We start from the raw sequence: 12,493 nt of genomic DNA, 5'->3' as shown, positions 1-12,493 counted from the left end.
TTTTACAAAATGTGTGAAACTTGTATGATCACAGGTTGGGTCCATAAAGGCAGTGCCTATAGAAGTTTCACTCAAGAAAATTTCTTTCTGTTTTGAAAATGATTATGAAGGTTCAATTGACAAATCTTTAAGGCCTTGTTTCCGAGTTGGTTTTTAGAGGCGAAAGAAGGGAAACGGAAGACTTGAGAGTCATCTCGCAAGTGTAATTCATGGCTCTGAAGCCTTTCCTTTCCCTCCATTGCTCTCCAGTAACCAACTCGGAAATAGACCCTTATCTGAATTCCGGGGCGATTCTTATGTGTAATGTGTAAAAGCTTCTAAAACCATGTGTTCCTTATTTGCAGAGAAGACAATAAGTCTTTTGGAAACTGGGTTTTTCTACTATGGCTGAAGATTCTGGTGAATGGGATGCTGACAAAATGTGTGTAACATGGCAAAACCTAAGCTTCTTTCTTTCAGTTTCTGTTTCTATATTTCTTATCTAATTTTGCATCTCCTCTTGATTTATTATATTGTAAGAAACATGTCACATTCTTGGTTTTATTATGTTTTAGGCTTGACTTCTATATTCATGATTATCTTGTGAAAAATAATTTACATGCCTCAGCACAATCTTTTATGACTGAAGCAAACCTTCCTGTTCATAAACCAGGTATAGATTGTTGCTTATTCTTAAAAGAATCCATCTTTTATTTACAAATTTATAGTCGAAAATTCAAATTCTAGAGGAATTATCTATAACTTTACATAGTATATGTGCTTAAGGCCACACTTGGTTATTGTTAAGTGTCAAAGTCCTACAGTTAAGCCCTCAAATGTGTGTTGTATACGAGCCAATAAGCCGTTTATAATGACTTCGATAATCCTCCCCCTATCGGCTAGCTTGTGTGATACGGTTAAGCCCGATTTTTCTAATAGTTACGTTAAATATGTGAGTTGTGTTGTTTGATCTTTCACAGCAATGAAGGATGCGCCGGATGGATTTCTTTATGAGTGGTGGTCTGTCTTTTGGGACTTATCCCTCACAAAGATGCAAAAACAATGCTCCGAGTCTGCCTCAGCTTACATCGAGGTTTTTTTTCGTATTCCATAGCTGTGTCTTATATTTATAGCAAACTGGTACTTAGTGATTTGCATTTTTGTAGGCTCAGATAGCGAAGGCGAGAGAACATCGACTTCAAATGCAACAATTGCTAGTAATGCAGAAGGACAGTGCACAGTTACAGCAAAGAGATAGTGATCATTCTGTACTAGGTGGTTCCTTAAATGCCATGAACTCTAAGGTAGTGATGGGGCCTCCCGAAGCAAGTGTGTCAGCGACGGAAATGTTCGAAGAACGAATGAAACAACTCAATTCAATGGGTTCAGAGGCATCTTTAACTCCTATGCATACCTATAAAATGGCCTTTCCCAAATCAGCAACAACTCATTACAGGTAAATTTGCTTAGCTCTATAGTAACTTTGGGCTAGAAGTATTATTATGAACTTAATCTTTATATCATGGATTGGAATACTAATATATTATCGTATATTTGCTGCTTCAGCCGTCTGATTGGTGATCACTCAAGACATGTTTCTAGTTCGCCGCAGCGAATTCAGACACCGACTTTGTGGACTGATGTACCTACTTTAACCATGATTTGAGTTTGCCATTTCATGTGCTTTTTCTATTATTTTGAATTCTTTCTATATCTCCCCGATAAAATGATAAGCAACCTGATACGTTACGTTTATAGGACATCGAACGAGAACTTAACTCGGGAGTCACTCCAATGGCTATGCCTATGGAGCCATCAGTTTTTGAACAAACAATGTTACAAGTAAACTCTGGGCTAAGCAATGCAGGTATTCGATCCGTGACCACCTTTATGCTATTTTGCATTAACTTTCTTCATTTCATGGTCTAAAATTCTATGGATACTAGACAGAGTGAAATCACTCTAATGATTGTTGTTCTGTAATAATCTTTCAGGTTTTTATCAAGGAAATACAAGTGTTCCAGTAATGGGCATGCCTCTCACTGTAAGTTGAATGTTACATTTCATCAATGTTGTTTTTTTCGTAAAATATGTTAAACTCCTTGAATGTGGAATATGGCCTATCACCTTTTTAAAGGGAATTGATCAACTAACACCTAGTTTAGGTGTACATGTTCAGAATCCTAATTTATAAAACCAAAACCAATTTCCGGATTCGCAATGGCAACAGATCTTGTCACAGGCTCAGGCACAAATTAGCCGAAGTGCAGAGAATGTTCAGTCTGCCTGGACCCTAGTGCAGTCGAGTTCACGCGAGATTAGGCCAGCATTTAAAATATTCAAAAATCAATTATTAATATTAACATGGCTAATAGCGTAAAATTCATTGGGCATCATATATACAATCAATGCTTTATCTAGCATTTGTTCGAGTGTACGGATATCTTTTATGATCTTGGATTGTGAGAACTATCATAAGAAATTTTGTTCTGCCATATTCTGTGAACTACCTACTACAAACTGAACTTATTTGATTGAAAAACTTCTGATTCTGAAGTCGAGAATTCATAAAATACATTTGAAGTTTCAAGAAATACGGCACAAAATCGATACTAATCTCTTGACATTCCAAAAATCTCTTGAAAGACACCTAAGACATCAATCCAGGCCTGTTAAGTCTGGTTTCTCTAAAACTCTCAACACTAAAAGTTGATAAATTTCATGCTGAAAGCCCCTCCTAGACCTTGATGATATATACATGAGAACCTACAAAACTTTGGAATATAAAAATTGCATCATATACAAATTGTTCTTTTTCTAAGTTAGTGTAAAATACAAATTCTTCTAGTTGGAAAAGAAAGGTTTAATTTTCTTTTTCTTTCATGACACAAATTGTATCAGAATATACTCTCTAAGTTCAACCTTAACTTTTTTTTGTCTATAATAATAGCAGATGAATATGATCCAGACACAACATTCATTACCTCAACTGCAGGAGCAATTGCAGCAGGTTGTCCTTAGTGTCCACTTTTTGTTTTTAACTTTCGCCTTTTCTTCTTTTGTTCTTTGTTTCGAATGTAACAAGACGGAAATAGTACTAAGTGTCAATCCTACACCGTTACGCCTTTTTTGTTCTGTTTTTATATTCTTCTGTTTGGATAAAGGAAGACATGAGGGATATGAGAAGCATGACTATGCTGCTGCTGCTATTAGATTCGTTCGCAACGACTTTATCTTTTCATTCTCTACAATTCTTTACTTCCCTTTCTCATATTTACTTCGAAGCTAACTAACATACCATTTCTGCTTTGCCATCAGAATGACAGAAAAAGACAACACCCTTCTTGTCCTGAAGCTGCCAATAGCACTATTGGTTGGAACAATGTGGGAAAAAGCATGATGATGGATGGTACATATGGAACAGGAGGAGTTGCATCATCTTCAAATTTGATGGTAGGTTTGGTTAATAGTTTTAGTTTGTGTATATGATCTTATAAATCATGCTCCATGCATATTTGATTTGCTTTAGTTTGTAAGTCAGTTATGTTGGTTGTTGACCTGTATCGCGTACTAACTGTTGAAACACAATTCTCTCAGTTTGGTAGAACCGCGAATTGGTTCTTGCATACCAATTCGTGGTTCTTTTGTGAATTGGTTCTCTATAAGGAACAAACCATATTTTCACCTACGTTTTAAGTTAAAGAACGAACAAAAAAAGAGTAATTGTCGATGCACAGTCACCTATATGAATGAGTTACAACAAACAAGAAGGAAATATTAGAAACGGTTGTGCACGGACAGGGTAACGTATCAACTAAGTTAATGGTATTGATATAAGTATAAAGAGTATACTGGACGTATCAATTAAGTATACTCCTAACATACTAGTATTTGATAGTATAATGTACCACGTACTATATTCTCGTACTCGTACCAAAAAGAACCATATGTCAAGTGACTATGGTACTGAGCTTATAAGCTGAACAAACTATTCTGTGTATGTGGCACTATCATTTCATTATGCAGGAGAACATGGAACAGTATGAACAAGTTGGTGCTAAAGGCGATAACATCAGGTCCCTTCAGCCGGACGACGGAGGAGGAGATGATGGAAAAGACTATGGAACAATAAACCAAACTCTACCTAAGCAAAAGGAAGAGGCTTCAAAAGGTAATATTTATTGATGTATCTCTTCTGCATTTGTAAATTATAATGAAAAAGTATGATTGATTACATAATGCAATTTCAGGTTTCACCTTTACTGAATTTAAATGCATAAGAATGACAAACAGCAAAGTTACTTGCTGTGACTTTTCTTCAGATGAAAAGTTTCTTGCCAGTGCTGGACATGACAAGAAGGTATTTTGAACCTAAGCATCTTCATTTGGCATCATTTCGGATTTAAATCTTGTGGCACAAGTAATTTCATGTTCTCACTAATAATCTCATTCTAGAGTTGTGCTCTTCTGTCAAATATTACATACACTATGGACTATTGTAATATTCTTTTACTTGGTTGTGAATGTAATCAATGTTGCGGTCCCCCCTTCGGTTTTTCGTTACATACGACCTATAAATACTAACAATTTTATGCTACTTTTTGTGGGGTAATGTATTAGGTTGTCCTATGGAATATGGACACTTTGAAGACAGAAAGCACTCCAGAGGAACACAAATGGGTTATTTCAGATGTCCGCTTTAGACCGAATTCTACCGTGTTCGTGACATCCTGTATGGATAATTGTGTGCGGTTATGGGATGCAGCTAATGTAATAGACTTTTCCTAGTTTGACTATAAATTATGTAACTTGTACATCTTATGTTCAAAACTTGAAACATTCATTCACCTTTTTCCAATTATATTATACAAATTTTCATTAACTCTTTTTCCTTCAATGCAGCCAAGATATTGTCTGGAACAATATAATGTGCACAGTTCTGCTGTTATGTCAGTCGATTTCCACCCGAAGCAAACTGATATTCTCTGCGTCTCGGACAGTAAAAATGAAATTCAGTACTGGAACATTACTACATCCTCCTTCATCAATACCTTTAAGGTTGCTCAAGTAAACATAACTATCATTTCCTCCTTGAACATTTTATCAAATCTCCCTAATGTTTTATACAATTATTGTTTCAGGGAGGTAATGCAATGGTGAGGTTTCAGCCTGGAGTAGGACAGGTACTAGCAGCAGCTTATGATAACGGAGTATCGATTTTCGATGCTGAAACCGGCACATACATTTACTCACTCCAGGTATCATCTATAGCCATGCATGCTTTCTTATCCATGCTATAATATAACCTCTCTTAAACAAATACCAAAAAAATGAATTTGTTCCATTATCCCTTTGCTTTCTTATAATTTTTCATGATGCCCTTCACATTTTATAGAATATACATAAAAAGAAACTAACAAGCTGAATCAGAAATCACATAGAGACACTAGCATTTGTTGGTGGAACTAAAGATTGGTTAACTTATGCAACAAGGCAATGTTTTTTATTTCGAAGTTTCTGTCTTGGATTGATTTTGTAGTTGAATCATTTTTTCTTTATAGGGTCATCCTGAAGCAGTAAGCTACATTTGCTGGGATGCAAATGGAAATACCTTGGCATCTATGAGTCCTAATTTGGTGAAGATTTGGTCACTGGCCTCCGGAGAATGCGTTCGAGAGTACAGCAGCACCAGTGAGAATCAGTTTCATTCCTGTGCTTTTCATCCAAGAAATTCAACTATTTTGGTGATTGGAGGGAATTCAGTAAGCTTTTTTGTTCATTAACTATTGTTATTTTTCATGTTGAATTGTTTGGTTATATACTTAGAACTCATTTTCATATAAAGTTAAACATATATTCATGCTATATTGGAAGTTGAAGAACTTCTCATTTTTACATTATGCAACATTGGTGTGTCTTTGCATCCTTACTTTTCATAAATTTGATTAGTTCAATGACCCTTTTCATGCATTCACTTCCAATATTGTTTATTAAAATGTGACAAATATGTTCCTGCGTTGTTCTGGTTGAACTTTGCCCGAAAACTTAGTTTTTTAGTCATTCCTTCGGTTTAAGACTACACAAACACTTCAAAGATGATATTTGGCCAATTAACAAGTTTTTATCATTTTTTGGGACTATCAAGGATATTCCCTTACCTTTTTAGGTAAAGAACTAATTCCTTTCAGGGTGTTTGCTTACTCCTCCCAACAAATGTCGCTTTCAAGAATTGAACCTTTAACCTTTTGGTTTTTCTACGGATCTAGCGGGACCTAACATTACTAGGTCAACGCCTTGTTGGTCAAGTTTTTATCATTTAAGAACATAAAATCAACAATCTGGGTTGAGTAAAGAGTTAAAATGCCACAAAATCGATCGAGAATTTATGATCATTTTGGCGCCTAACAAACAACTTGTCATTTTTACATTATGCAACATTGGTATGTGTCTACTTTTCCATAACCTTAATTGGTTCAATGACCCTTTTCATGCATTCACTTTCAACATTATATATTAAAATGTGACAAATATGTTGAACAAGTATTGTAAGTGTGGATATGTTTCTAATATAGTTTTGTTATTTTTGCAGCACTTAGAGCTGTGGAACATAGATAAGAACAGAACATTACCAATTCTTGCACACAAGGATATAATATCTTCTTTGGTTCATTCTTCTGTCACTGGAATTGTTGCATCTGCAAGCCATGATGGCTTTGTTAAGTTGTGGAAATAATTTGGATTATAAATGTAGAACAACATATGTAGTAATCTTAGCATGTTTTGCTATTGTGACTCATTTTATTAACATTAGGTAATGGCTATAGAAGGAGGGATACAAAAACTACACTTCTTGGGGTGAGGATTTTCCCATTTTTGAGATATTATTGTTATTGGAGCTTAATATATATGATATTTGATTGGTGACATTTCTGAGCATCGGTTAGATTGGATATGACTCGGCTTAAAAGTCTATTCAACCCAATCGATAGAGATTGAGTTGAATTAGATCGAGTTTACTTTGTTTTCTATCTCAAATCCAATCCAAACCGTAATTAATTTCGAATTGGACTGAGTTAGTTAGATAAGTTAAGAAAGAAAGAGTTAAAACCAAACCTAGCTCTACAAGTTTGTCAAATCAATTTAGTTCAAGGAGAACATTATAATAATAGAGTTATGGTTCATGCTATTGCTAGGTGCAAGGAGAACACCAAAGTTCCTTCATTTTTTCAATGTTATTGTTAACTTGTATAGTTCACACTCTTTGACTTTACCCATGAAATATATAATAATAGGTATTTCACAATGAAAAACGATTTGAATTTCTTTAAAAACTCAATGTGCGTCTTTTTTGTATTGGGCTTTTTCATTAATTGATACAAATATCAGTTAGTCTACTATCTTTTTTCTTCACAAAAAGAATAAGAAAATGACGCTCTGATTTCTTATTTTAATTACGATACAATCTAAGAACACTACCAAAGTGTTTCAAAGAAAGGTTATCCTAAAGTAAGTCTAGTGAGTAATTAATATTTAAAGTCTATTAAGCTTAAACCCAATGTTTTTATTTTCTGTTCAATAACATAATTGGTCATAGTAGATTTTTTGTTGAAGATATTGATGTCATACAAACTTTTTAATATGCCCATGTTGGTCAAAATTTTAAAATTCAAATTAAATTTTGGTTAGTTTGTGTTTAGAAAATTAAATAATTAGTGATTCTAGCTAAAGTTTAGATCAATGTCCTAGAAATTCTTAGTACATTCAAGGTCCATTAATGGGAACTTTTAAGGAATATGAATCTTTTAGAATGAAAGTATATATCATATTTCTAATTAGTTAGGATTATTTCTTATTCAAATATTTAAATTTATTTTCTCTCATACTACAATAAGATTGAAAAACTTTATTTCCAAATTATCAAAGACTAGTTATTTGTGTCAACAACTTGATTTTTCCCCTCTTCTATTTCAAACACATGCTCTTAAATTTTCTCCTGTGTTATATATGAGCTAGAACTTGTGTGTATTTTACATGTACATAGTGTTAAGTGCCAAATTGTTAAGGAAATTCATATATTTTTGGGGCACTTAATGCATATTTATGCTGTAATTGTGTAAGATTCCTGATAACTTAGTAATCTTGTTCTGTGTAGGAAAATTTATGTGTTTATGTTGTTTCAGGATAAGATTTATGAAAAAAAGGAGAAAAAGTAGAAGATTGGTACTTCTGAACACCGCAAGCCTCGCCCAAACGAGGAGAGGGTCGCCCAAGCCACAAATAGGAGAAAAATCACCAGAAATCATTGTTGTCCCTCGCCCAAGCGAGGAACTGTCACCCAAGCGACAAGTGGAGCAAAAAAATCCATGATGTCCTGCCTGATCCTCACCCAAGCGAGGGATGCCTCGCTCAAGCGAGGTGCTCAAGTCTGAAATCCTGTTATTTACTCGTCCAAGCGAGAATCTCTAGCTTGGGCGAGGGTGTGGAAGTTGGAACTGATATTGGCGGTTTCAGAAGTCGGAAAGGGATCCTAATCACTTTTCAGAAGATATTCAACACAAAAATAGAGAGAAACACAAGGAGATTAGGATAGAAATCGTGGAAACGATTTTACTTCATATTATTCCTTGTATAATTTCATGATTCGAGTGTAGCGAGAAGGAGTGATTAGATCTTGCTGATGGATTCGAAATGTAATCTTCTAACATTTGTACTCTTGGATTCGATTCCATTGTAATTGTTATTTGATTTTGGGAAGTTAATCTCGTTCTTAATGCATGAATTTAATTTGCTATTAATTTCTAGTTCTTGGGTTCAAGTTTAATTGAGAAGTTAAACTTGACACCGAACCTAGATCATCTTTCTTCATACATCATTGCTTTTACATGGAACGTAATGCTAGTTATTTGGTCAAATATCCAAGGAATTGGTATTTGAGCAATTATCTAAGAATTTTACACTCAATGGATTGATGTGAATGATTTGAATGATAGGTGTATCTGAATCAGTAACTTCACAATTCACTTGGAATTGAATCCATGAATGTCATTGGGAAAGAACAATGCATTTCGATCCCGATTTATTTTACTTGTTTTTCGTTCAATTTATGAGTTTTTACAATTAAACACAAAATTTTATAAAAACACCATTGTAAATATACACTCAATTCATTCTTGTAGGAATTAGTAAAAATCTAGTTTGTTTCATGAGGGCGATATCACGATATTTTACCGGATTTTATTACTTAGACGATACGGTGCACTTGTCATTCCGTAAATATCTAACACATAGTAATTTAGTTATCTATATTATTTAATCTTGAGTAGTAAATGCAATTTGACCCTAATCATGAATTTGATCCACTAAATCCAAATGGAACCATTTTTATAACTCTAGTGGGTTGAATTAAAATGTTAGGATTTATAGACTATCACTTCAAGTTTTGGGTTAAATAAATTTTGAATGAAAAATGTGAATAATATTTTTTATGACTCAATTAAGTAAGAGTACATTATTTTTCATTTCTTACTCCTTAAAAGTTTGGAACCCATGTTCTCTTTTCATTTTTCATTCTTCATCTTTTCCTCTTGAAGAACCCTAGAAGTGCTAGTTGCTCACCACTTGTCTCTCTTTCACCACAAGACCACCAATCATCACTACAACATGTTTCACTGAAATGGATATGGAATCTATAGTATTGGGAATATGAGAGGGGAATATTAGAGAAGAATTAAGAAGAAAGGAAGAGATGGATGAGTAGAATGAATGTGCTTCTTTGTATATTGAGTTAATGAAAATCAAAACACCAAACTTACTATATATAGCAAGCTTTCCAACTAACCAACTAACTGACTTTCCTGATATGGAAACTTCTGTAACTAGATTACCTAACTTTTGAATTACACTGATTTTAACATCCTCCCTTAATCCAAAAGTTAACAAAAAACAGAAACAAAGAAAGAATGAATCAACCTTTACAACTACATAAAATCACAACAATTATTGTTCCTTATCAAGCTTTCAAATTTCTTCTTCTTCACTAAGCTTGAATTCTTTATCACCAAGCCTTAACATTCATCTTGTCTCTTAATGTTCTGAACCGTGCAGTCTTGAGTGGTTTGGTTAGAACATCAGCTATTTGCAAATCTGTGGCACAATGTTGTAGCTTGATTTTACCTTTTGCAACTTGATCTCTTAGATAGTGAAATTTTGTTTCAATGTGTTTGGATCTGCCATGAAATACTGGATTTTTGGCAAGGTTAATAGCAGATTGGTTATCTACTTTTAACTCCATTGCCTCACCATTACTCAGGCTTAATTCCTTCATCAATGCTTGAATCCACACACCTTGACAGGCTCCACTGCAGGCTGCTATGTACTCTGCTTCACATGTTGATAGTGCCACTACATCTTGCTTCTTAGATGACCAAGAGATAGGTGCTTTACCTAAGAAGAAGATATAACCCATTGTGCTCCTTCGATCCACTTGATCCCCACACCAATCAGAATCTGTGTAAGCCTCCAGGTGCATACCATTCTGCATTGTCTCAGATTTCTTGTAAGGAAACAGAACACCATGATCAAGAGTTCCCTTCAAGTATCTGAGAATTCTCTTTGCTGCAATTAGATGAGAGTGCCTAGGTGAGCTCATGTACCTACTTACCAATCCTACACCAAAAGAGATTTCAGGCCTGCTGTGACACAAAAACCTCAAACACCCAACCAATTGCCTGAAAATCGTGCCATCAACCTTAGCTTCTTCATCACAAGCTCCAAGCTTCAGGTTTGCCTCAACTGGTGTGTCTGCAGAGTTGCATTTAAGGAGATTGAACCTCTCAAGCACTTCCAGTATGTACTTCTTCTGGTGCATAAAGATACCATCATGATGTTGCACAAATTCAATGCCTAAGAAATATGCTAGTCTGCCAAGATCAGACATTTCAAACTCATTGCTTAGGCTTTTCTTTACTGCTGCAATCTCAGCTTTGTTGCTTCCAGTGATGAGCAAATCATCTACATAAAGACATATGATTATCATATCATTATCATCACATTTCTTTATGTAGACACCATACTCAACAGAACACTTGATGAAGCCAATTTTAGTTAGGAAGGCATCAATCCTTTTGTTCCAAGCTCTAGGTGCTTGTTTCAAGCCATATAGAGCCTTCTTGAGCTTGAATACTTTGTTTGAATTTCTGTTTTCTTTGAGTTCAAAACCAGGAGGTTGAGTAATGTAGACTTTCTCTTTTAATGGTCCATTTAGGAAGGCAGACTTGACATCAAGTTGCCATAGATCCCATCCTTTCCAACTTGCCAAGGCTATGACTAGCCTCACAGTTTCTAGTCTTGCCACTGGTGCAAAGACTTCAGAGTAGTCCAATCCTTCCTTCTGCATAAATCCCCTCACAACTAGCCTGGCTTTGTGTCTTGAAATGGATCCATTTGGATTGAGCTTTACTTTGTACACCCATCTGACAGAAATAGGAGTTTTGTTTTCTGGAAGATCTACCAATTCCCAAGTGTCATTCCTCTCAATTGATGCTAATTCTTCTCTCATGGCCTGCATCCAAGTTTCATCTTCTAATGCTTCTTCAAAACAAATTGGATCTGCATCAGCAAGTAAGGCTAAATGAATTATTTCTCCTTCACTATCAAACTCAGAGTCCTGAAAGAGTTCAAAATCATTCAGTCTTGTTGGTCTAGTTCTGCTTCTGCTTGGTCTTTGAGTTTGTTCTGTTTGAGACTGGCTTGATGAGACTAATTCATCAGTTGTCAATTCCTCTGCATTAGTTAACTCAAGTGTAGCCTGTTCTGGTTCCATATCAATTCTGGTTACTGATTGATCAATGACAACTTCTGGTTTCCATGCCAAATGCTCCTCAAACAACACATCTCTACTGAACTCTACCTTCTTTGTTCTAGGATTGTACAGCTTATATGCACCAGTTGAGCTGTATCCTAGGAAGATCATGGTTTCACTCTTATCATCCAGCTTTCTCCTTTTCTGATCTGGTATGTGCTTGTGACACAAACAACCAAAAACTCTGAGGTGTTGAACTGATGGTTTCTGTCCTGACCACACTTCTTCAGGTACTTGAGATCCAAGCTTCTTTGTTGGACACAGGTTTAACACATAAGCAACAGTCATAACTGCTTCACCCCAGAAATGATGAGGCAATTTCTTCTCCTTTAACATACTTCTAACCATGTTGATAATGGTTCTGTTTCTTCTCTCAACAACTCCATTGTGCTGTGGTGTATAGGGAGCTGTAACTTCATGTAGAATTCCATGAGTTGAGCAGAAATTCTCCATCTCATTTGAACAGAACTCACCACCTCCATCTGTTCTAAACACCTTGATATGCTTCCCTGATTGCTTTTCTGCCATGACCTTGAAGACTTTAAACACTCCAAAGACTTCTCCCTTGGTTTTGAGCAAGTACACCCACATCTTCCTACTATACTCATCAACAAAAGATACAAAGTACTTGTTTCCTCCCATTGATATAGTATC

The 12,493-nt window shown here is 35.3% G+C and overlaps 1 protein-coding gene across 1 annotated transcript; it reads left to right on the top strand.

Moving 5' to 3' along the window:
- On the top strand, positions 384–6,817 carry LOC109363640 (transcriptional corepressor LEUNIG_HOMOLOG-like). The gene is made up of 18 exons (XM_019609894.1): positions 384–421; positions 555–652; positions 960–1,072; positions 1,146–1,435; positions 1,546–1,621; positions 1,738–1,846; positions 1,974–2,023; positions 2,222–2,285; positions 2,930–2,989; positions 3,144–3,196; positions 3,298–3,432; positions 4,006–4,150; positions 4,230–4,339; positions 4,600–4,749; positions 4,882–5,037; positions 5,121–5,237; positions 5,541–5,741; positions 6,569–6,817. Exons 1-18 carry the CDS (start codon positions 384–386, stop codon positions 6,710–6,712), a joined length of 2,109 nt encoding a protein of 702 aa, XP_019465439.1. The 3' UTR covers positions 6,713–6,817.

This window comes from Lupinus angustifolius, chromosome LG13, assembly GCF_001865875.1.
Source record: "Lupinus angustifolius cultivar Tanjil chromosome LG13, LupAngTanjil_v1.0, whole genome shotgun sequence".
Classification (NCBI taxonomy): Eukaryota; Viridiplantae; Streptophyta; class Magnoliopsida; order Fabales; family Fabaceae; genus Lupinus; species Lupinus angustifolius.
This window is presented reverse-complemented; position numbering and strand designations above follow the sequence as displayed.